Source organism: Alosa pseudoharengus, unplaced genomic scaffold, assembly GCF_046254945.1.
Source record: "Alosa pseudoharengus isolate Yale_2024_CS ecotype anadromous, Long Island Sound unplaced genomic scaffold, YU_APseudo_1.1 YU_APseudo_1.1_scf_13, whole genome shotgun sequence".
NCBI lineage: Eukaryota > Metazoa > Chordata > Actinopteri > Clupeiformes > Clupeidae > Alosa > Alosa pseudoharengus.
Window position 1 is genome coordinate 2,997,757 of NW_027468598.1, and position 25,015 is coordinate 3,022,771.

A 25,015-nucleotide genomic window follows, 5' to 3' on the forward strand; every position below is an offset into this window, starting at 1 on the left:
CATGCTCGCAAGTCAAAACATCCAGAAAATAGGCCGCTCACATGGCCTTTCCCCGGCTCAGTAAATCAGGATAGTCCGTGGGGGGGGGGGGAGTTATTCTGCCTGCATCCAAAATGTTGCATTGCTGCTATTATATTTGTGTTCCGAGTTGTCTCGAATGCTACTCCACTCTGACGTCATCAGACCAGCCCTCCAGACACTCCCTCTCCCTCCAGACCATACATTGGCGGGTTTTGTTGAATTAGGCTACCAGACTAGTCCAGAGACTTTATTAATTAGTGAGTGTGTGGACTCTTGTCGGTGGAGTAGACTAATTTGAATTGTTGGTTGAGGCACTGAACTGACTGGTGTCCCAAAAACGACAAGTAGGCCGATTGTTGGAAAAGTGATTGAGGTAAGAATAAGTGTTTGACTATAACTTGAGCCGACAGTACATTAGTAGCTCCGCTGTTGGTTTTGCTAGCCAGCCACCCAGCTGCTGGCAACAGCAAATCGAACAGTCAGTTTAACAAGTCAACTTATTCTACGTTACGTTACATCGCATTTGTGTAAGAAATCGAAGGCTGGAAATGGAGGACTGGGGACGACCGCGTGCGTGAATGGGAAAGAAAAGTTGTAACGTCAACGTGTAAAAATAAATACAAACACCAGTTGTTGGCATGCATGGATGACAGACGTGTGGTAACATGCTAGGTCAGCACAGCCAATTTAATAGACTATGTCGGTCAGTAAAAACTTGTTTTACATTTTAGAGGGTGGCCAACCAGAATATCTGTCACATTGTTATGATATCGCCAAAGGGTGTTTTGAGTGTATGTCTGAGTGTAGCAGCTAAGCTATCATCTATCTCATAAGCTCAACCGGCACATCCGGGAACTTTGAATTTGCTACATGTACACGCATTGAATGGAAATCTATTAGTCAGACCAGATGTCGATACCACTCAAGGTGGCAAAGGTTATCATTTTTGAAAAGATCCATGCCTGTATAACAATTTGGTATGATAATGATAACCCTTCCTGAGTCACCCTAGTAGGGGAGCCTATGCGTCTAATTTGGGGGCTTGTGGGTTTCGCTTGTTAATTTTTAGAGAATATTATATATTGGTTCTAGGGGTTCTTAAGAGTAAAAACAAAACATGTCTCCATTTTTTCTTGAAAGTTTTAGTGACCCTAATCAAAGGTCAAATTCAGAAAAGGTCAAATTTAGTGTTTTGTCCATAAACCTTACATTTCTGGTATTGTAGCATAGATAAAAAGCAGATGTATTCTACAAGGTAGTGTGCCAAAGTGGTGCACATACACAATATAACATTATAAAACAATTATTAGGGCAATGAGTGATCTCTTTAGCAAGAAAGCATGCCCTTAAATGCTCAAAATTGTCAAATACACATCAATTCATGCTTATTAGTGTGCTTAGCCTGCTCAGCCAGCTGCTCTAGACTACAGCCATTTGAAAGGAATTTCAGAGCACAAAGTGCAAAGATCTCTGTTAAATCAGGTTTGATAGACTCTTGCATAGCCAGCATCAGCTGAAGTCTGTAAGCCTTCCATATGTGAGTGTTAAGAGAAGAAAGGGTAAAAGAATCAGAAAGTCAGACAGGACTCACTCACTCACTCACTCACTCACTCACACACATCTCTCTCACACGTACACACACACACACATCTCGCTCACATGTACACACACAACTCACTCACTCACTCACACACACCTCTCTCTCTCTCACACACACACACGCACACATCTCTCACACGTACACACACACATCTCTCACACGTACACAGACACACACTCACTCACTCACTCACTCACACACACCTCTCTCTTACACTCTCCAACAACATGTTAGTTGCTGTCCTCCTCCTTTCCAACAGCTTTACCTCTTTCTGTCTCTTGCTGCTTCAGCTGTCAGCAGAACTGGTTGAAGTCTGGAGATATTGGAAATAAATACAGCATTGTTGATGTTAACTGAAAAACAATGTTTTGACAGACATCTAACCTTATATTCCACAGATCAATTGTTATAATAGAGACATTGACCTGCAGTCAAAAGCAGGCCATAAGCATGTTTGAAGCATGTATATGGAACACCAAAATAGGTAAGATCTTGTCTGCTCTGTGCAATTATTAAGATAACACAGTTATTGCCGTTTCTTGCTTAAAGTGATTCTTATTTTAATGTCAGATTTGGGGCCCCTGGCCCCTAATTGGTTTGAGGAATTGACTGTGAAAGCATCAAGAAAGGATGAAACAGATGTGGGAGAATCCATGGCAACTGGACCATCAAGCCATGACATCGCCTTTAAACCTCCAGGGATTAAAGCAGAAATGTTTTTGGCTAGTCAGACATCTACACCCAAGCTCCTCCACAAGCCACCACTAGCTTCTCCAGAATTCTTGACGAAAGGTAACTAATACATTTTCACGGCCGCTCAAAATGATTGAATTTGTCTTTTTATAGCCCTGTGGCTTCCACAGATTACTGATAGTCCGCTATCTTCTAAAAGAAAAGTATTTGACAGTTATGGGTAATCATAATATCAGTCAGTATCAGGTCTACGAGTAGAAGGGTAGAACATAGAAGAAAAACGAAGGGGCTCAGATGTGAAGATTTTTATTTTTAGCGTAATGAAATCTATATGATATCAAATCCAAAGCCAAAGACCAAACTTTCTGGATATCGTGCAGCCCTAGCTGTAAACACTTTGTTTGGTTGTTTATGGACAACTTCAACCAACAATTCAACTTTGATCAACAACTTTTATCTTCTGTGTTATATCAGGAACACCTGCATCTGCACAGGTCTTGTTATTGAAGGAGTCTAGCCTGTGCCCATTTGGATCAGAAAAAGAGAGGTATGTATGTGAATGGATCACTAAAGAAATCATTGTAACATTCTTCAAAATTCAAAGATCATTTCTGTTTCTCTGCTTGTCATGTAGTGGGCCTTTCAATCACCAAAGAAGTACTGAACTAAAAATAGTCCATGGTAAGCTTTGATGTCTTCCTTCAGTTAGTGAGGTGTGCAGAGCTGTGTTTACTTTTGTCAAATATACAAAATACAACATTTTGTAGTTTGGTTTTGATCCTATTTTGTATGTTGCAGAACAAGTGGAAACGCCTAAAAGATTTTCGGTAAAGAAGACATCTGTTTTCCCATGTATAATACTATATATCATGTTGCATTGCTCTCTTGAAATACCAACAGCCCTGTTTTTGTGTTTTGTATTTAAGTCTGAAGTTGCACAGCGAATTTCAGAAAGCCTTGGTGCCCAGATCAATCCCGACCTGTCCTGGAGCAGTTCTTTTAACACCCCATCATCTCTGACACCAACCCTCATTTTATGTAAGAGTGTATAAACAATTTTTAAGTTTTATTAATATATTTATTTATATTTGCTGCATTTCTCATCTCTTCTTCACTTTGGTGCAGCTAAGAGACAAGAACCAAGCTCAGCTGTCAAGACTTCTGCAGAAAGGATAGTTGTAAGTATCCTAAAATTTAATTGGTGATTTATGAGTGGTGCACTACGGTTTAATAGTGTTGATAATTCACTGTCTGTCTTAGGGTTACATGATTTGGGGAAAATATCTTAGTAATATCTTATAATTGCAATTTTTCAGACGGATATTGTGATCGTGATTTGCGATATGATTTTTGAATGTCAATGAATTGATTCCGTTCAATATTCAAAATATCTGTTTAATTTGTGCCACCCCTGAATGGTGAGCACGCCTGATGCACAAAAAGCACAGCATCCCCGACCGACTATGAAGCTCACCAATCAGAATTTCTGTGCCCCTCACACACTACACACACCCACCAACCTGAAGTGGCATAGTCAAGGAGGATGAAATTAATATAAAAGTCAGAAATGTGACAAAATGAACTGTGTACGATTATTTGTAGCTTTTGCGAATTGGTAATTACGCTGGTTCATATTGCGATTGCAATAATTGTGCAGCCCCTAGTCTGTCTTCACTAGTGACCAGCAATACTTTGGCGTGTAATATACCTAATGTCTATTACATGAGTTTATCTATAAGCTGCATGAAACTAGCCTTACAAACACCAGACCAATTCTTAATTGAGACATTTGTAAGGGGGTGTGGCCAACAGGTTATGGTTATGGTTATGGATTTAGCAGACGCCTTTGTCCAAAGCGACACATAAATACAAAACAACATAGTAATATTTAAAATTGAACAGGGAACAGATTAAAATGTAGGTCAAATATAGTAAGGAGAATAGTTGTAGTACACAATAATATCAATTCAATCAATAGCCTAATAAAAAAGCACTTAAAAGCAATGTAAAAAAGGGGAAAGGCAATAATAAAACAATAATGTCAATTCAATCAATAATATAAAAACAATGACATGCTAAGACTACATTAAGGAGAATATCAATAATAAACAATAATGTCAAATTAATTAACAGCCCAATTAAAATAAAACAACATTATATAAACCATAACACATAAGCGCTTAAACAACTAAGTATATGTTGAATAGGAATGTCTTTAGACCCCTCTTAAACGACCCAAAACTACCACAGGAACGGAGAGCACTGGGCAGTTCATTCCACCAACATGGAACCACTGAAGAAAAGAGTCTGGAATTAGACCCAGTTTTCATGACTGGTCGACACAACATACACTCACCAGAAGACCGCAGTGGGCGGTTGGGGATGTAAGGCTTGATTATTGAATTAAAATAACTAGGAGCAGATCTAGTTAGTGTCCTATAGGCCAAAGTGAGAGATTTAAATTTAATTCTGGCTACTATAGGGAGCCAATGGAGAGTAACTAAGAGAGGAGTTACATGTGTCCTCTTTGGCTGATTGAAGACCAGGCATGCTCCAGCATTTTGAATCAGCTGTAATGATCTTGTTACACAAGCGGGTAAGTCAGCTAATAGTGAATTACAATAGTCCAGCTTAGAGATGACCATGGTCTGAACAAGAAGTTGTGTGGAATCTTGTGTCAGATAAGGTCTGATCTTCCTAATGTTGTAAAGCATAAACCGACATGATTTTGCAATAGAAGCTATATGCTCAGAGAAGTTAAGTCGGTCATCAATTACAACGCCCAAGTTTCGTGCCGATCTAGTTGGGGTCAGTGAAGTTGAGTCAAGCTGGATGTTAATCTGTTGGGGAATAGCTGTTTTAGCTGGAAACACCAAAAACTCTGTTTTTGAGAGATTAAGCTGAAGGTGCCGATCTTTCATCCAGGCTGAAATATCCTTAAGGCATGCAGAAATCCGGTGGGAAACACTAGAGTCATCAGGTGGGAAAGACAGGTAAAGTTGAGTGTCGTCTGCATAACAGTGATAGTCAAATCCATGGGAGCGAATGGTATCACCTAAGGAAGTGGTGTAAATAGAGAAAAGCAAGGGTCCTAATACTGATCCCTGAGGCACACCTGATGTGAGGTCATGAGACTTAGATACCTGTCCCTGCCAAGACACGTTGAAAGAACGCCCTTTAAGGTAAGATTCAAACCAGTCAAGAGCTTTTCCAGAAATTCCCAGTTCAGATAGTATAGATAGGAGAATGTCATGGTTAACAGTATCAAAGGCTGCAGATAAATCTAGTAGAATTAATACTGATGACTGAGCAGAGGACTTAGCTACTCTCAATGCTTGTCACAGACAGAAGAGCAGTTTCAGTAGAATGGCCACTCTTGAAACCAGACTGCATAGGGTCTAGTAGATTATTCTGATGAAGAAAGTCACAAACTTGCTTGAAGACCACTTTCTCCAAAACCTTTGACAGGAAAGGAAGAAGGGAGACAGGTCTGTAGTTCTTCACCTCAGTTGGATTAAGTGTACTTTTCTTTAGCAGAGGTGTAACCCTAGCCTGTTTAAAAGAATAAGGAACTATTCCAGAACTGAGTGAAGCATTAAATACATGTGTGACTGCTGGTAGAACAGCGGGTGAGAGACTGTAGAAGAGTGGACGGGACAGGATCTAATGGGCATGTTGTTGGACGACATCGCTGAAGCAATTGAGAGACTGCTTCCTCATCAAGAGGAGAGAAAGAGTCAAATGATGCGGTCATACTAACACAAGGCAAAGCCCTCCTTATAGGAGCATCAAACTGAGCACTTATTTTAGCAACTTTTTCAGTGAAAAATGTTGCAAAGTCATTTGCTGACAGTGAAGTAGTTGATGGTGGTGGTGGAGGATTGAGAAGAGATTTGAAAGTAGAAAAAAGTTTTCTACTGTCAGTGGCGCTCTCAATCTTGCTTTGATAGAATGCCTTTTTTGCAAGTGTAACAGTGGATGAAAAGGATGACCGCAAAGACAGGTAGTTACTAAGATCATTTCCATCTCTGGATTTACGCCATTTCCTCTCAGCAGCTCTAAGTTCCTTTCATACTGAGACTATACTGTTCGTCAGCCATGGATGGCGAGGTTTAGAACGAGTAGGTCTTGAGGAAAGAGGACATGCTGCATTCAGACAAGATGCCAGTGTAGAGCAGAGAGTCTCTGTAGCGTCATTAACCTCAAGTGCCAAGAATGAGCTAGGAGTAGGTAAAGCAGATGTTACTAATGTTGCAAAATGGTCGCTTGAGAGGCTTCTGAGATTACGCCGGAACGAAATTATCGGAGGAGGAGCTGCTGGGTTATCCAGGAGACGCACAGAGAATCTGATAAAGTGATGATCCGATACATGTAATGAATTAACCAAAACGTTGTCTGTATTACAGTTACGTACCAGAATTAAATCAAGATCTTTACCAGCCTTGTGAGTAGGAGGACTGTGGACACGTGTGATATTAAATGAGGAGAGTAAGGACAGGAAGTCATTAAACTTTTTAGTGAACTCTTTGGGTCATTCCGTGTCAAATCAGACAAAATCCAGGAAAATGATTGCTGCAATGTCTAAAATTTTGCTCAGTTTGTTTACCTAATATTTACGTCCCAAAACTAAGACCTGTTTTCATACATTTTGTCACCTTTCATTTTGTAAAATTTTTACACTCTTAAAAATGCCTAATCTTGGAGGCCATTTCTGGCCATTACTTTCTTGAAAAGTATTCTTGCCCCACATCATCACATACCCATCACCATACCTAGAGATTGGCATGGGTTTTATTTCAGTTAGCCTAATAGCTGGTTTGATTTGCAACGAGAGATGAAGGTTTAAAGGTTGGATTTTCCTCTTTTTTTAATTAAAGAGGCCCTATGCAACAATTTTAGCAAAAATGACCTTAATTATGCAGGTTGAGAGTCGTTCTGATGGTTCTACAACACTTTTTGGGTCGTTTGGTGGGTGCTTCGTCTCCCCCTAGTGCTTCTCGAATATGCAACTTTCTGGTCACTGTCCGAACACATCCGGATGTAACTCGGCGGAAATACTCGAAAATGTAGTCAGATTGTAGTTTCTAAGAAGACTGTGTGACTGTGTTTGCTCGACCATTTTATTGTGAGCCCTAGGCATAAAAAAAAAAATTCTTGGGTTCCGGTTTCCGACCGACCCTGTCAATTTATGTGCGACCCAAATTTATTTTATGAGCTTGGGGAAGAAATAACACTAAATATATTAAATAAATCCACAAATAAAAGGCGAACTATAATTACATTAATTACCCCTTGCGTTATGTATAGGGATGAGCGTATTCTCTCTTTTACAAAGTAGCCTGTGCACAGCTGTTCACTAAGACGATTGTTTTCGTCACTTATCAAGGCACTCGCAATTTTGTCCAAACACCGCAACTTTTTCGCAAATTTGACCAATCATCGTAGTTTCACCGTGAAATTTCACCTACCACAACAGTCCCTCGCGCAGAATATTGAGCCAGATGGCACACTTACTTCTGCACCTTTTGCATATGACACCAAAGACTGCCCTAACGTGTTCGTTCCTCTACAGTTTTGATGACAATAAATAGAAGGCTAACGTTAATGATCTGCTTACTTGCATCTATCAACCTGGTGTTGCTAACCTACCTAGGCTATGAAAGTAAGTTAATTAAGGCCTACTTGGTTTACTGATTTTTGAGTAGGCTATGCAACCCATTGGCAAATGTTTACCTGGATATGTCCTTTTAGCTTATGTCATGTTTGCTAGCTTGTGGGCTTAGTTTGAGTAGTGCTACCAAAATCATAGAAATTAATAAAATTGCAAGACATTTACCTCTTCTATGATCCAATAATAATTTCATTCGAGTTGTTTTTTTAACATTTATTTTAACTAATGACATAGAAGACATTCCCAATTGCATCCACATATCGTAATGCACTATGCAAAAAGTGATTTACACTCGTAGCCGAACACAGTGAGATGCAAGCCTTCCAATCCACTCAGAAATGTACTTAGGCTACTCTCACGTCCTTAAAGGGGCAGGCAGTCAATTAGACGTACACCACCAATGTAATGACATTAAACAGAAGTGTAGTCAAATAGTTTAAATCAAAATGAAATTACTAGATACTTACTTGGCTATTAGTAATTATGCAGGCCACAGACTATGAATTATTAAAAAGATATGAACTTAATATGAATTACAAAATATATGAATGTATTGAAACATATGACATGATGCCATCTCTTTAGGTGACTGTCTTTTTTGGACAGTTCTACTATAATGCTTTGTGAATGACCTCAGTCAAAGCATTTTCACAAATAAAGTAGGCCTACTTTGATTTTCTGTAATCCTTACTGTTTACCTTTGATTATCCTTTTTAATAAGCATCAAGATTATCAGTGTGATTTTGGTCTTACTAACCTTAATTGCCCTAAATTTAAACTATTTTTGCAATTTTCACTTCCTCCCGCAATTTCTCCACAAGAAACAGCTAAAATCACCGCAACTTCCATCCAGGCATTTTAGGTCGCAACAGTCTCAAAAAACCTCGCGAAATCCTGGTGGGATTGATTTTCTACCTATCCCTTACTGCCACTGAAAAAAAAAAAAAAAAAAAAAAAAATTCCCTACCGACCCATGGCCTCAACCAGGGTAGGAATTTCACGGCGGCCACGACGGCCATGGCCGTCGTAGCCCCTTGCGTTGGCCGTGAAGCCCCTTTGAAAATCATAGGTTTACAGGCCACGGTGGCCTTGGTGCCCCCTTCTTTCAATATTCTGCTTTGTCCTACTAATAGCGATTTTTATTTAGCCTGTGGCCTGTCAAAATAATCTTAGCATTCACAGCGCAAATTAATTTAGTCTTTTACGCAGTGGAGAAAGTGACAGCGCAAGAAAGTGCGTCCAAATTCACCCATTCTTCTCAGTTGAACTACTCGCGAAGTAGCTATTCATCACACAGACATCACAAGTATCACATGAAAGAGCTTTTTCTCAGCTTTTAAACGATGTTAGCCGATAATTGCTGTGTTAAACGGTTCGCGAGAAAAGTAAATAATATAATTCAATTTAATCATACATTCTACTGAAGGTTTTGCGTCCATGATCTCCCTACCCATTTATCTCGGTGGAATACTTCACGAACCCTTCTTTTAACACATGACAAACCACATATCAGAATAAACAGCAGACCTTACCGAACACAAAGGTGTAAAGCAGTCCCCTGTACAGTTAGCCGTTCCAGAGTAATCCAGTTTTGAATTTGCAGTAAATTTCGACATGCATGGATGTCTCCAAATTTGGGCTTTAAGTTTTACAATGTGTTTAAATTGTTCCACATGATTTCATAACGGGCCAAATACAAAATAAATGTTACAAATATCGCCTAGATATTGGTAAATCAGAGGACAGCTGACTAAGAGTTTGTGAAAGTAGCCTTAATGATCGATCACAAAATGCTAAGCATGCATCTAGGCTATTTGAGTTTCTTAAAGCTGAGCTGTGCTACATTTAAATTGTTCAATACATGATTTCATAGCAGGCCAAATATAAAATACATTTTATATATAGCCTAGATATCTGTTTTTATTAGATGATCAGATGATTTACAGTTACATGTAATATGTCATGTTTCATGTTTTTGTAATGTTTCATACAGTGATGCAGGTCTACTGCAGTGAATAGGCAACTTTGATCATTTTTTGATCATTTTTATAGCCTACTACTGTATAGTTAACTTTGGCCTTGGTGCCCTGACATGTGGCCTTTGTGCCCCCCACCAAATATGCCCAACTGAAGGCCAAGTGGCCTTGCCCCCAGAATGGTGAAATTCCAAGCCTGGCCTCAACTGACAACCAACAGGACAACCAACAGGAATTTTATGCCCTATGTGTTTATCTTGGTTTATTGATGCTAGCTAGTGGGGGTTTAGTGTAGCAGTCACTTGCTACCGAAGCTGCAGGGGGAGCTATGTCGTGAATAATGCGAGCCCAAATCAGGCGAAAACCCAGAAACAGCGAAGGAATAACCAGACCTGCATAGGGCTTCTTTAAGGCATTAACTCATTGAATGCCGCGCTGTTTTCGGAAGCTTTGGCCCATAGTGCCAGCAATCTTGATCATTGTTGACGATTTTTGTAGAGCCACAGCATATTCTATGTTATAGCTATGGACACATACTATGGCTTGTTTGAAAGGTGAGACTTTAAGCTCTCAGTGGGTACAAACCGTTTATTTCTACATGCCTCTGTTCCTAAGAAATCCCAAGCTAAACAGTGGCTAGTTTTCATCAAAATCCCTGTTTTATTTCTAGAAATGGAGATGTAGCGTCTTTGATGAAATATGAAGTGTTGCCTGTAAAGTTTCCGGGAAGTGACCTAGCGAGACCTGGCGAGACTGCCACCTACCCACGAAACCCACGAAAATGGCCTGGTTTTGACCTGACGTGCATGTGTCACTGATTCAACCCAAAGCGGCAACCATCAAAAGCAGAGTTTTAAGATTAAATGTCCAGATAAAATGTCCAGATTGTGCGTTTTCATGAGTTTTCGACCGTCATATATTTCATTTCCATTCATCACAGAGTTCCCAAAATCACATATAAGGTGTGTTAGAGTGTCTAGTTTAGTAATTAAAAAAAAAAGCTAAAAACTTAATATTAAGTTTTTGGCACTCAATGCATGGGAAGGAAAAATGTAATATTACGTTTTTGGCACTCCAATGAGTTAAGATAAATTTCCAAAAGATGTTTTTTTTTTTTATTGCTCTTTTTAGTCAACTTTAGCATGGGTTCACATACTTTTTCATAATAATAATAATACTACTAATAATAATACATTTTATTTAAAGGAACCGTATGTAAGAAATGTATTTCAATGAATCATAAAATGGCCCTGATATGTCACTAGACATTAAGAAATCATGTTCATTTCAAATACTTCACTGACAACAGTAGTAAGGCCAGGATATTGTCATTTAAAAAGTGAAGTTGCAGCCCTCAACTGATGTTGGATGTCATGTTGTGTTTTGGCCTGATGCGCCACCCTCCACCTATCTACTAATCACGAAGTCAGTAGTGTTTCGGCATCCGGGTTGCCAGCTCTGCCAGTCAGGGAGGAGGTGGAGGGGGATACACCGCTCTACAGTATTTTGAAAGTGATTGCAGTACCAGTTTTGGCCACAGTCTTACATAAGGTTCCTTTAAAGCGCCTTTCATGACACCCAAGATCACTTCACAAACAAAAAGGTTGTTAAAATTATAGTCATCTCATAACATGAAAAATAAAAAGTAAAAGTCAGTCAGTCCATTCCATAAGCCATCTTAAAGAGATTTTAAGTCTGTTTTTAAAGTCGGTAATTGAGTCGCAGTTTAGTCTGGCAGTGTATTCCACAGCTGGGGGGCGATGTAGCTGAAAGCCCACTCTCCCAGGGTGCTGAGGTTCACACTAGGGACATGCAGTAGGCCTGCTGAGGAAAATCTCAGTGAGCGGGCAGGGGTATAAACTTCCAGGAGATCAGTGAGGTAGGTGGGGGTATAATTGTGTAGGGCCTTGTATGCCCAGGAGCAGGACTTTGAAACATATTCTGTAGGCAACTGGAAGCCAGTGCAGTTGCATAAGCAATGGTGTTACATGGCTAGTGGATTTGGAGCCTATTATAGTCCTTGCTGCAGACTTCTGAATCAGTTGGAGCCGATGGAGTAGCTTATTAGGGATTCCAGACAAGATGGAATTACAGTAGTCAAGGCGGGATGTCACATACGTATTTACAAGGACTTCTACACTCTGGGCGAAGCCATGCAATGTACCTTAGAGGAAAAAGGCACTTCGAGACATATGTTTATGTGTGCACTAAATGAAAGTGTATTGTCCAGTATGACTCCAAGGGCCTCACTTCAGGCTTATTTGTTTCGCAATATGCGTGTAAAATCATTGCGAGGTATGTACAAACAGGCCGCAATGATGTAAATGCGCAAACTGCCTGTCGCGGGAGCTGAAAATGGCTAATTGCCTTTTTCGTGTCATGCATATGCATTCATGGGAGGGTCCAGGGGAAAGTGGGAGTTTAGCGTAAAAAGATGGGAGGGGAAGCGTAAAGAGCGCCTAATTATGTATTCCGCGGTATGTACAAAGACTGCTCCTGAAAGCGCAAGTCTATTCTGCGCCTAAATACTTCCACCTTGTAAAAGCAGGTGTTAATCCAAATTGCAGTTCAATGCGTCAATAAGAGAACCTTTCAAAGACAACAGAATCGCTATTTAGAGCACCAGTTTTGTAAGTATTTGTTCCATCAAAAGCAACCTTTACTGTCGTTGGCCTTTCGAATGTCTTACTTTCACTTTCACGTCATTCACTTAAACCAGTGGTCCTCAAACGTTTTCTTCCGAGGGCCAGCTCACTATGCCTTGCTCTAAGAGAGGGCCAGAGACTCGAAGTATATCAGTAACCATAAATAGCTTAGTGCTGTGAACAACAGCAGTCTACCTTAGTTGAATATTCCATTACATTTAATCATACAGTAGGCTACTGCAATTTAATACTATTGCTAGCTGTGTTTATGTTGCCATCATGCCATATCAGTGTAAAATGTTGCTCAAATAAAATAATATTAATAAAAAGACTTTAGCATTCCCAAAAGTATTAGCAGGGAGTCCCAAAAGTATTTTATTCAAAAATGTGTGAACTCTGAACTCTGAGCTCAAGTTGTGAACAAGCAATACAGTATCCTAAAAATAATTTCAAGTTCTCAAACTATGAGAGTTTTATGAAGTGCTGGCAAAAACATCTGAAATGACCACCTTTCTTACTTTCACTCACCTGATGAGAACTTTGAACTCTTTTGAACGAGTGAATAAAAATAGAAATAATTATCCCAGAAAGTCCCAGAAATATGACTTGAATAGAAGTTAGTCAGTTATTAACCTAATTGATAAACTTTTAGAATACTTTGAGCACTGATGCAGTCAGCATAGGCCTCTTATATTGATTGCAGGTACTGTATAGTAGCAGAAACAGCGCCAAAACAACCAGTGGACAAAAAGAGTATTACAATATACATTTAAAACTCTATTTTTGTACAATTTTTTTTTTATGTACATTTTTAGAGTATAAATGCACTTTCCCATTTTTTATTTTTGCGTGTGAAGCACTTTGAATTGCCCTGGTACGAAAATGTGCTATATAAATAAATCTGCCTTGCCTTTCCTTGCCATGTGCACTGTTAAGACTCGCCATAGAGAATGAATGGGGGAAATTACGGAGGTTTTAGTTTGACGATGTCGTACTCCCGTGCGGGCCAGATGCTATATACCACGGACATGTTTTGGGGGGCCACCCAAAATGAGGTGGCGGGCCGTAGTTTAGGGACCACTGACTTAAACTTTCCTACTTGCTAGATTTGACCAATTTTCCATAGCTTACGTGCACAAGTAGTTTGAGTAGAACTACTGAACTTCATTATCTCCCTGCTTGTTGACATCTTATCATGTATGGTATTATTTCATGATCGCTAAACGTTTGATTCTTTTTAATGTTGTCATCAGTTAACTTCATTTAACTGCGTTGTATGTAGGCTCTGCCGTTCAGTTGTGGACATTCGTAAATGGCGTTTATGGGCGGAGAAAGGCAGAGAAAGGCGCAGTTTACACTATGGATTGAAAGATTGATAAATACGACGTTAAACTTGGGTCTGACAGCGGTTTGTCCATGACTCTGATAACGCTACGTTCGCAAATGTACGTACATCTGGCCCCAAGGCTCTTGACCTGGTTGGAGCAAGGGATGGTGCTGCCATCTACACAAAGGGTGAAAGGATCTTAGCACGAGCTGATTTGGAGCCAACCACTAGCAGCTCAGTCTCAAGTGGCACTGTAGGTCTCAACAGGTAGCTTAGGCTCAGAGATGTTTGATCTCAGATTGTCTGAGGACACGGGTTTTAAAAGTTGGCACAATCATTGGTTTCATTTTGATGATCTGCAGAATCACCACAACCAAACACTAGATTTTAATCATAGAAAAACCCTTGTCCCATATTAATGGGAATCAGAACACCAGATCATATGGTTATTGTATATAGTGAAAAGTTTATATAGGATAATATTGATTTCGGAATAAAAGGAGGAGGCACATAGCCTAGAAATCTAGACGCAACCTAGCTGCGGCAAATTAATTTGCTCAGCCTGTACGTCTAGTATCAAACCATAGGGATTTCTATTGGCTGACGCGTGGACGTCATCCAATCACAGCGCTCTATTTTGTTAGAGAGTCTTAAGGCGGGCTTAACAGGATATCTACAGTCCTGCGACGGTGAACAACAAGGAAGGTGGCTATGGCGAACGAAGAGCGGTTGTTTGAATCGGCGTTGGCGTCAACTTTGGAGGAGTTGGACTTGTGCTTTTCTTTGAAAGTTGAGCAACACAATGCACTTAAGTCATTCCTTTCGAAGAACGATGTATTTGCCGTTTTGCCGACCGGATACGGATATGGTCGTAGCGCTGGCCTATTGCATGCCTAGGCAGTTTGAAAGACAATTCTCTGCCCGCCCCTTGGATTAAGCGAGGTGAATGGTTCGATTCCAGACTATAGGGAGGGAAAGTGAAAACCAGCGCCCCAAGTGGTTGCGTTCCTATCGAAGAGCAGCTCCAATGTTAAGTCCCATAGACCTTTTTTTTTTTAAATATTGTGAAGCCAAATCAGCGATGTTATCCACCAAAAATATTTTTCAGTGTCTATACAGTAATAATCTTCTAACTGTGAAAATGTCAGACCCTATTTTGCCTTATTTTAAAAAATCGAAATTGCTCCTTTTGTTTCATAAACGAACTACAAAAGAAGTCACGTGACTTTACCCTTCGACGTTACTCACGGTAGCATGGTTTGTTTATTAGCCTGGTTAGCATTGACACTTAACACTTACTGCCAGCTCTTCATGTAAGTAGAAGCACAACACCAGTTATCCAGACATAAAGGTTATCACCACGCGGTTTACATCACGTTCCGTTATTACAAAAATATGTTAAGCCAGTTATTAAGCGCCCAAACCTGTGACGTCACATGTAACTGTAGTTCATCATCACCATATACGACAAAAACTCAAAACAATTCAACTGATCCTAAAAATAAGGTATGGCCACTTGAAGCAATAGAGGTGACCCCAGTGCCTAACAAATGGAAGGCATTAAATTAAGATCCCAATGTGCACCGAGATATATTTTTTCTATAAAAAAAATCTCATCCACTCCGCTAAACTCTAGGAACGCAACCACTAGATGGCGATGAGATTACTTTCCCTCCCTATACATTTCAATGATATAGCAAAGATTGTTAAGGCGGAGCAAGATACTTCGTCGTAGTTCATGTCTATGGGCGCGAAATGGGGATCGAATCCTGTCTGCATAAAGAGGCGTGTCGATGACGTATTGATGAGCGTACGTTGCAACCGGCCAACAGCAGTGGCATAAATAACTGGTGCACACCTGATATAAAGTCGATTTTCTCCAGACTGGAATGCTCAAAAATGCTAAAAATGTACCTGAAATGTTCATAAGGGTTTGAGGATCATGAAAACGTGCCCGAAATTCACATTCCTAACTCTATAGAACCAAGACCTTAGCATATGTGGTGAAATTCTGAGCTATGCCCATAGACTTCAATGGAGCAGTCGCTGCCTCTGCTCTGCATAAAGGGGGATTGTGAAGGCGGAAGTGGCTCCTGATGAAATATCTTGCTCCGCCTTAACAATCTTTGGATATAGGATGGCCCGCCAGGCTAGGAGGCACAATAAGCTAACCTAAATTGACCTAAGTAGTAAAACAACATTGGAAAAGGAGTTTAAGGAAAATAAGGGATAGAAAATAATAAGTTCATGTCACGCTGTACGATCTTGCGAGGATCCTTGGCTTCTCCTGAACCCAGAGTTTCCGCGGACGTCGCTTGCAGGTGGTACGATGAGGATTGGATGAGGCGAAACGAAAGAGTAAAGAGAAGTATGAAAAGAGTCAGGCACATGTTAGGGTGTCGGGACGGGATTCCCGGGAAATCTGATCAAGACTATTTGGACTGCTGATATTGCAGCAGAGTGTTTAGGCAATTTTTTTTTTCAGTTCAGTTTTACATAGGCCTATGGTCCTGTCTATGGGTCATTTTCTTTAATTTAGTTGAACTTGTATGCGTTTAAAAGAGAAATATGCCTGCCCTGCCCTAATAAAGAAATATTTGGTTAACTTTAAGTGATTATTCCCGTTTGCAGTATTCCAGATACAATGGAGTCAAGTCCAAGACATTTTACGGAGTGCTGGATACAATGAATACAAAAAATATATAAAACAAGATATAATTACATACATACATTAGATTCAATCTACACACAGGATACATCATGAATTCAGGTCTAATTCTTATAAAATTGGTTTCTGTTTCTTATTTAAGTAAGTTTGCATTACATAAGTTACACTATATGCCTCAATATGAAATCCTTTAATCATTCGGTTTAAAGACAAAATGCAGTACAGGATAGCATTATGATAGACACTTTGCATAGAACTGTAGACTTGTAAAGCACACACGGCCCGACAGGTCCACATTTTGCGCCACACATGACACTAGTTGTAACCAAAAAAAATGCAAGCCGTTTTTAAGTACTCGATAGATGTGAGGATTAATCTTTTTTTCTCTTCTAGTTTGTGCGGCAGCTTTTTCCTCCCGTCTTCAAAGATGATATCTTGGAAACATCAGAAGCGGGCAGGCCATTCATTGAGGAGGCTAAAGGTGACTAACTTAGTGTTAAGGGGTTGACTAATCCCCCACCTCCCACCCCACACCGTTTTTAACTAGTTGGTAATTTGCTAAATTGTAAATGTGTAGGTACATAGGTGTAGCTGCAAATTTCCTGTATAACTCATTATCTGTTTGTAGAAAAGAAGATTGACTGCTCTCCAGAGGAAGATAATTATGTCAGCTGTTGGTGGAAACAGAGGGTTCCGGATGGCATAGATGATGGAGAACTGCGAACAACGGTGGAAAGTGTTCTTGATGGCACTGAAGATGTCCTTTCCTTCCTCTTCACGAGCAGGAAGTCATCCCTGCAAAAAGTGAGGACCAGAGATCAGGTGGAGAGGAGGTTAACCTCTGCATTACAAGAAGATCCTCAGGCTCTAGACGCTACAGTGGCTCACAGAAAGCTGGCTGGAGGTACAAAGCCAGACTTTCCTTTCAGTGATCTCGCCAAGCCAGGAGAGATCAGCTATCCCCTGAAGAAGAGAGACTATGAAATTACGCAGTGGACTCCATTAAGCTTGTCTGAGATTTCAGGTTCAAATATAGAGCAGGTTCGCGCAGGTGATTCATCTACTGACCAGCAAACTCCACAGCATATGCAGCATCAAAAGCATGATGATGCCTCTCAGCATAATCTGCAGACATCTTTATTGCAGGTTATAGATGGGCAGGAATCCCTGTCAGACATGCAGCTGAATGCACCTCAAGTGTTTGTTTCCACACTGGATGCCTCATGTGCACCTGTCTCATGTGCACCTCCCTCATGTAGGAAACCCAAGAAGTTTATTTACCCTGCAGGAAACTCAAGTCAAGATGTCAGGCAGCGGTTTAACAAACCTCTTCATCAGTATCAAACTGTGCCAACACAACAGCAAACACCAAATACACACAGAAGCAGAAGCCAAGTTTGTAACTCTACAAATTTTGAAAAAGATGTTGACATGTCGCAGCTGTGCAAGGCATTTGCAGTAGATTTTAGTCAAGAGGTCTGCCCAAGCACATCATTTGTGAAGCATGAGGAAGTAGTGCAGGGCCAAAGCTCCCCCAATCCTGCTCCAGTGATGAACATGGATGCTGGAGCTCAGCCACTTGGTGAACGCCAGACTGACACATTTGATGAGCAAAATGGCTCTTCCATCACTGGACAGAATGCCTTTCTGTCACAGCTTGATATAAGTAACAACCACAACAACAACACAACCTCCAGTGATGGTCATTCCACTACAGGATATGAAGCATCCAGGTGTTTCACAGCGTCTCAAAGCCAAGCTTTTTCTGGTTTCAAAACGGCCAATGGTAAGACTATATGTATTTCACAGGAAGCTGTAAATGTGGCAAAAGACTTACTGGATGCATTTGCTGGAACTGATCTCACAGACTCTACTGCCCTACACAACAGAGACGGGTCAGACAACACTGAAGGCACTCAGGATTGTAGAAAGAGTAACCATGTGCTCTGCCCAGGGCAGAAGAACACTAGACTCCCACCCGACAGAAGAATAGCAACTCAGAAGAGCAGTACTCCTCATTACCCTTTGGATGTGTGTGGTTTCAAAACTGCCACAGATAGAAGAATAAATGTTTCTTCATCGAGTCTCTGGAAAGCCAAGAAAATGTTCAAGGAATTAGAAGATGAATCCTCAATAGATAACCTCATTGGAGTCCAGTTAAAAGAGGTTAGTGGAAAACCACAGGTCCTCGAGTCAGACTTTGATGTGAATAGCATATCACCTCTGCTGGTACTTCCTCTCAGTTCAGCTGATGCTTGCTCAGCCTTAACGGCATCACAAAAAGCAGACGTGTCTGAGCTCTGCAGCCTGCTAGAGGATGCAAACAGCCAGTGTGAGTTCACACAAGTCAAACCAGCCAAGGTGAACTGTAGCAAACCCCAGGAATCTGCTCCGCAGGCAGGGGAGAGAGAGTGGGACCCAGATATTCTGACAGGCATCAACTTCGATGATAGTTTTAGCAATGACATAGAACATCATAAGTCAGTGCAAAGAGATGGTGTTAAATTAAACAATGTTTTACATATCAATGTTGAAAATATCTCAGTAGGTAAAATATCACAGTCAGACTTTAAGACTGATTTAAACACTTCAGTGGAAAATGTAGTAAATGTGCAGGGCAATGATTTAGGTAGAAGTCAGAACAGCTGTGCCGGAATGATAAACAATCAAAAATCCATGGTCAGGAATCCAGAGTTCATAGACACCTCTAGGAGTAAGTCATTGGACAACTGTAGTTTTGACAATGATTCTTGCATTAAGGAAGAACCCAAAGCTGCCCTCAGTAGAACTAGTATGTCTGGGGATGAAAGTATTTTTGGTAAAACTATATTGAAGATGAACTCCAGTGTAGCACTCAATTCAGCCATTTCTTGCTCAGGGGAAAACCTCTGTGGATTCAGAACCGTGGGAGGCAGGAAGGTGCTTGTGTCTGAAACTGCACTCCTTCAGGCGAAGGGACTTTTGAGTCACTGTATTGATTGTGACCACAAAGAATTTGAGGAGGAACTTGGTGATGATGTAAATGCCACAATACATAAACATGGAAAAATGTTAAGTGGTGCTCTGACAGCACAAGAAGAGTCTACAGTGTGTGCCCCTCACAGTCTGAAAACAACCATTACAGGGATTACACTCAAAGCTGGTATTGGTGGACAGTCATGTGGACCCAGCACAGAAGGCAACAAGATGGATTGTGTATCTGTAGAGGCATTACCAAATGTCAGGAATCATCTGGATAAGGTACATCAGTCATATGAGTGTGAATCTAATCAACAGAATGCAAATTCAGTAACTCAAGTTGTTGATATAAAGTCTAGGAAAGGATACAGGACAGTAAGTCAGAAAGTTGCATGTGTTTCTACAAAAGCCCACCAGGATGCATCGACTTTAACAGACCGTGTTGGATGTGCAGTGAATTCAACCTACATAGAAACAATGCAAGGCACTCAATTGAAGTCCAATTTGATGGGTTGTAATCCAGTCAAAAGAGACTCTGGTTTCAGAACTGCAAGGGGGAAATCTGTGCTTGTGTCTGAAAAAGTGTTGTTAAAAGCAAGGAGTATTTTGAGTGAGACAAAAGGCTCTGTAAATGATTTTACAAACTCTTCAATGAAAACGCTGCCAGTTACCAAAAATCCTGAAGTCTTAATTTCTGGAAAACCTATTGGGGAGGATGTGGATTTGTTGATGGATAGTGATGTGTCAGAAAAAAGGGAACACGAAACAGACACAGGTCACAGTGATTCCGGAAAAAGCTTTGGATTTAGTACAGCAAATGGGAAACGTATATCTGTGTCTAGTACTGCACTTCAGAAAGCACAAAAACTTTTAAATGAATGTGTACAGCCACAAGGCTTAGAACAGGTTAATGGTTCTACAGTAGAACCTCCACCAGTGCAAAGAAACAGTGAGCAAGATTGTTTGGGTTTCAGCACAGCAAGTGGTAAAGGAATATATGTTTCAGCAGAGTCAGTTCAAGCTGTGAAAGCGATATTAACTGATTGCGATTCATTATCAAAAATAAACTGTATCAAAATTAAACATGCTCCCAAAAATGGACTGGATAAAGATGCTGGCAGTCTCCTTGGTAATACCTCTGAGGACATGATAACTGGATCTGCTCTAGTAACAAGTGGGGACATTAGTATAAGTGAACATTCAATCCATAATCCAGGAGTCACCCATTGTGGGTTCAGCACTGCAAGTGGCAAACTTGTGTCCGTATCCAGTATTGCTGTCGAACATGCCAGGCACCTGTTTGATGAAAGCCTAAGACCAGAAGATTCGAAGCCCTTAATAGGTGTTGCATTGCAGCATGATGAACAAAAGGATCTGCAGGACAGATGTGTGAATATTTACAAAACAAGTGGTAAATCTGTGTCCATGTCTGCCAAGACACTTAAATCTGTTCATGCTATATTTGATGATTGTGGTCATGTTCCTGCTGTCAGTTGTGGAAAAAACACAAAGAATTCCTATCATACTGATCCCGAGGCAAACAATATTTTGAGTAGTCCTAACATCACACCAGAGACCCAAAATGAAGGCACAAAATGTGGAGAACATTCAACCATATCTTTTGGATTTAGCACAGCAAGTGGTAAAGATGTTGCTGTATCAAAGAAAGCTTTGAAGGAGGCATATAAGCAGTTGGAGAAATGTGGTGTTGAAACGCTACCTAAAAGGAATTTTGACATTGCACCAGAAAAACACCTGAAGCCTGCAGTACCCCCAGACTCTGAGAGGAACCAGTGCAACATTTCCTATTTGTCAAGACCACCTAAAAGGCACTCCTCTGGGTTGAGCTTTCAGTCTGATGGTCTGAGTAATTGCACCACTACCCAGCAAAGATACTTTGAACAGGAAGCTGACGCTTGCACCAAGGCCTTACTGGAGGATGAAGATCTTCATGATACTCTCCATGGGACATCAGGTGCAAGTCCAGTAAATCCACATGTGGAAAAAAGATGGAGTGGAAAACGGGATTGGGAATATGATGATTCCAAAGGTACGAAACGTTTTTGAAGATTTAAAAATGTAAAGATCATTGTAATTGAATTTTACTATCAAAGCTGTTTCAAGTTCTCCATAACAGACAACATTTGACATGACATACGGCAAACGTGTCCTAACCGCATGCGAGAATCTGACTTGTGTAGTCTTTATCCACACTAAATCCATTAAGGTGCTCTAAGCCAGGGATTCCCAAACTGTGGTACGCGAGCTGCCACTAGGGGGTACGCGAGATGAAAAGGGCAATGGCAGAAAGGAGTTAAAAATGATTAATTAATTAATACTCTAATTAATTCATAAATAATACATAATTTCGAATCAGGTTATAATGATATGGAAACGTGAAATTAAAGGAAATCATTTGTAAACTTACAAAATAAGCTACACACAATAGGCTACACGTGATTTCCTGCGGGCAGCCAGAATATCTGGCGCGTTAGTTTCGTTGAAGTATAGGCTAGGTAAAAGGCTGTGTAAACATGGAAAACTGGCTAAAAACAGGGACACTGTCCAAAAGGCCTAATTAAAGCGATCGAAGAGGAGAAGCGAGAGAAACAGAGCAGGACACAGGTAACGATGGAATGGGATGTCTGGGCAGACTAATGAAGGTGGAGATGGAGCGCAGGGGGATAAAAGAAAGAATGAGACAGAAAAGACTGCGCGAAGAAAACGAAAGTATGATGAGGCATATAGCCCTAGGCTTCACGTGGATTGGGAGACAGACTGCCCAAAGCCACAGTGCGTGGTCTGCAGTGAGATGCTATCTAACCAATCTAATGTGGTTCTCCACACTGTTTTTTTTTTTTTAGTGTGAGAGCTCATAGACCAGTTGCACATTTTGATTATGTTATCATGTAGGGCGGCTAATTAAACAACGATGCCTGGAATGCGTCAATAGAATGAGTTACTTTGTTATGTGTTGGATGGTGGGGGTACGCGAGCCGAGTCAAGATGTAGAAGGTCGTCCGCGGGGAAAAAAGTTTGGGAACCGCTGCTCTAAGCGATGTTATGCGCTTTCTAAACTAAAACATGTTTTGTCACATACTGCAAACATCACCTTGCCGTCCACTAGCTGCCTGTGACCTGAATACACTGTACACTACACTGTAAATGCTTTTGTGGACAGTCCGGGCTCCAAAAACAACTTGGTCAAACCTAGACCATAAAAACATTATAAAAATGTTCCAGCCAATCACCGACGATATGCACGTTTAGGAGAGTTTCAATTGCACGGGAGGAAGGGGGAGGGAGTAGCAGGCTCTGTTTTGTTTGAACGATGCACTGCATCACGCTGCAAAACAATGTATCACATTTCAATTGAGAACATTGGAATTGAACTGATGTCGCTAACACTTACTCGCATCGCATGCAGTTAGGACACAGTGTTAGTAAAAAAGAAATTGCATGGTCATGATTGCTTCATTTTTTTATTATTTTTTTATCATGCCCCTCCTTCAGATCAGCCACCTCTGAAAAGACGCCTTCTAACAGAGTTTAACAAGTCAAAGAGACCCCTTGTGCCTTTGAAAAGCTCCCCAAATGGTATAATGCATTATTTAGTAATTGGTTGTTATTGTAGGGCTTCTTGTTTCTCTAGCTTCATCCATAATTACATATAACTTTTTCCAGGTGTTTTGAATGATCGGACAGTAACATGCAACGTGTCACTAAAGCCAAATATTACTCAACCACATAGGTAGGATTTATTTGAAAGTTGTTATCTATGCCTACTGTTAGTATTTTTTCTCAAATGTTTTCTATTTGCCTTTAAGAAAATTGTCTGCCAAATACTTGAAACTTAACTTTTCCCTTAACATATTGTCATCTGGTTTGGCTTAGGACTACTATGACACCAAAGAGGATAAATGAAGAGCCAGAGTTGACTACTCCTCTGTCCTATGCCAAACAGCAGGAAAAGTTGCCAGTGTTTGTGCCCCCTTTTATTAAACAAACAAATCCTGAACATCAGAAAGGGGAGAGGTCTCTGGCCCATAGAACACCGAGGGGTTTTGTGCCACCGTTCAAAACGAAAGTAAATGACTGCAAACGTCCCTTTGACTCTGTTGCTGGATCTGAAGACCATACTGAGATGCATGAAAAATGCAATGGTTTTGTTCCTGTGATGAAAAAGATTTGCCCGCATGCTGAGGCTTGCATTCAGGACTGCTCTGCCCTTTCAGACTTAAGTCACGGCAGGATTCTTCCTTGCAGAGATCGGGATGATCTCAATCACAAGGTTGAGCATGGCCTTAATCATGAGGCACCAAACACAGATGTACACACAGAAGGTTATAAATCACCTAGCCCCTCAGGTAACCTTAGTCATGCTGAATCTAAACTCAAACTTCTATTCTACTGTATACCTAAGTGATAAATGGCATCCTGTCTGACACCAAGCCAATTCTCAATTTAGAATTGGTCTGGACCCTGTCAGTTTTTGTGGGGGCATAACCAGCAGTGAAATTAAGCTTAAGTTGGTACATTATACTCTTACCAAATCCTTTCAGAAGTACAGCGAACACATCTTTCTTGTAAATGTATGGTTTAAATGCAGTTATTTACTTAGTTACAAAGAAAATACTTGTCTGTGTCGTTTTATTGTTGTGCTCAAATGTGGTGTCAACTGTCTTTCTCCTCTGTCCTCATCTGTGTGTGATGCCCACACCAAGCTGAGTAAGTGGTTGTGATTTTGGAAACCACTACCAATGGGAGAGTGGCCAGACAGGATCTGCCAGAGCAAATCCATGTGCCCTCAGATTTGTGTGGTCCCCAGACTAGATAAGTAGGTTTCTGTTGGAACTGTGTATGTAGAATTGGAACAGAGAGAGACTTTATGAATGCTGTTTTATGTTTTCCCCCCTTTAGAGGAAGCCTTACATTGTATACAACTTGCTAGAGAGATGCAGGACATGAGGATCAGAAAGAAACGGCAGACAGTCAGACCTCTTCCAGGAAGCCTCTTCCTTGCAAAGACATCTGGCGTAGCCAGAGTCTCACTCCGAGCCGCTGTGGGATACAAGTGTCCAAGACAGCACTCAGAGGAAAGGGTATGAGTCAGATTTGGATTCTACTTTAAGAGCATTATTGCTGTACATGAGCTCTGTGCATCTGGTATGTATATTTACTTTCTGGTGACTTCTGGCATTTTCTTCCATCAGTTGTATATGTATGGAGTGCCCTCTGAGGTGTGCCAGGTCAGTAGTGGTAGTGCAAAGTATTTCAAGTTTCCATGGAAGCACTTCTTCAAGTGGGAGGCACTCAGTCAAGCTGGTGGAGTTCAGCTGGCTGATGGAGGCTGGCTCATCCCAGACCACAGAGGAATGCTGGGAAAAGAGCAATTTTACAGGTAGGACTGAGAAATGCTGTCAGTGTGGTATCAGTATTTCATAAAACATCCCCAT

General features: G+C 40.7%; 2 protein-coding genes across 4 annotated transcripts in view; one reads left to right on the forward strand and one right to left on the reverse strand.

The window, feature by feature from the left end:
• The first annotated feature begins 223 nt into the window (after positions 1-223).
• brca2 (BRCA2 DNA repair associated) overlaps positions 224-25,015 on the forward strand; it is a 65,808-nt gene continuing 41,016 nt past the window's right edge. For 2 of the 3 annotated variants that reach the window (XR_012986490.1, XM_076281828.1), the window contains exons 1-15: positions 224-394; positions 2,020-2,105; positions 2,192-2,413; positions 2,789-2,861; positions 2,949-2,995; positions 3,113-3,141; positions 3,241-3,352; positions 3,440-3,492; positions 16,995-17,082; positions 17,230-21,609; positions 23,073-23,156; positions 23,244-23,310; positions 23,454-23,926; positions 24,480-24,661; positions 24,773-24,960. Coding sequence is in view for 2 of the 3 variants with exons in the window: in XM_076281828.1 (XP_076137943.1) it covers positions 2,072-2,105; positions 2,192-2,413; positions 2,789-2,861; positions 2,949-2,995; positions 3,113-3,141; positions 3,241-3,352; positions 3,440-3,492; positions 16,995-17,082; positions 17,230-21,609; positions 23,073-23,156; positions 23,244-23,310; positions 23,454-23,926; positions 24,480-24,661; positions 24,773-24,960 (6,032 nt within the window). In the remaining variant the exon portion in view is untranslated. The remainder of the gene's footprint in view (positions 395-2,019; positions 2,106-2,191; positions 2,414-2,788; positions 2,862-2,948; positions 2,996-3,112; positions 3,142-3,240; positions 3,353-3,439; positions 3,493-16,994; positions 17,083-17,229; positions 21,610-23,072; positions 23,157-23,243; positions 23,311-23,453; positions 23,927-24,479; positions 24,662-24,772; positions 24,961-25,015) is intronic. The other variant, XM_076281829.1, reaches the window with a different exon arrangement.
• Positions 4,304-7,078, reverse strand: LOC143122193 (putative RNA-directed DNA polymerase from transposon X-element). The gene is given in 4 exon segments (XM_076283051.1): positions 4,304-5,650; positions 5,652-5,948; positions 5,950-6,838; positions 7,075-7,078. Coding segments are annotated over 4 exon segments (2,346 nt in total). The 3' UTR covers positions 4,304-4,494.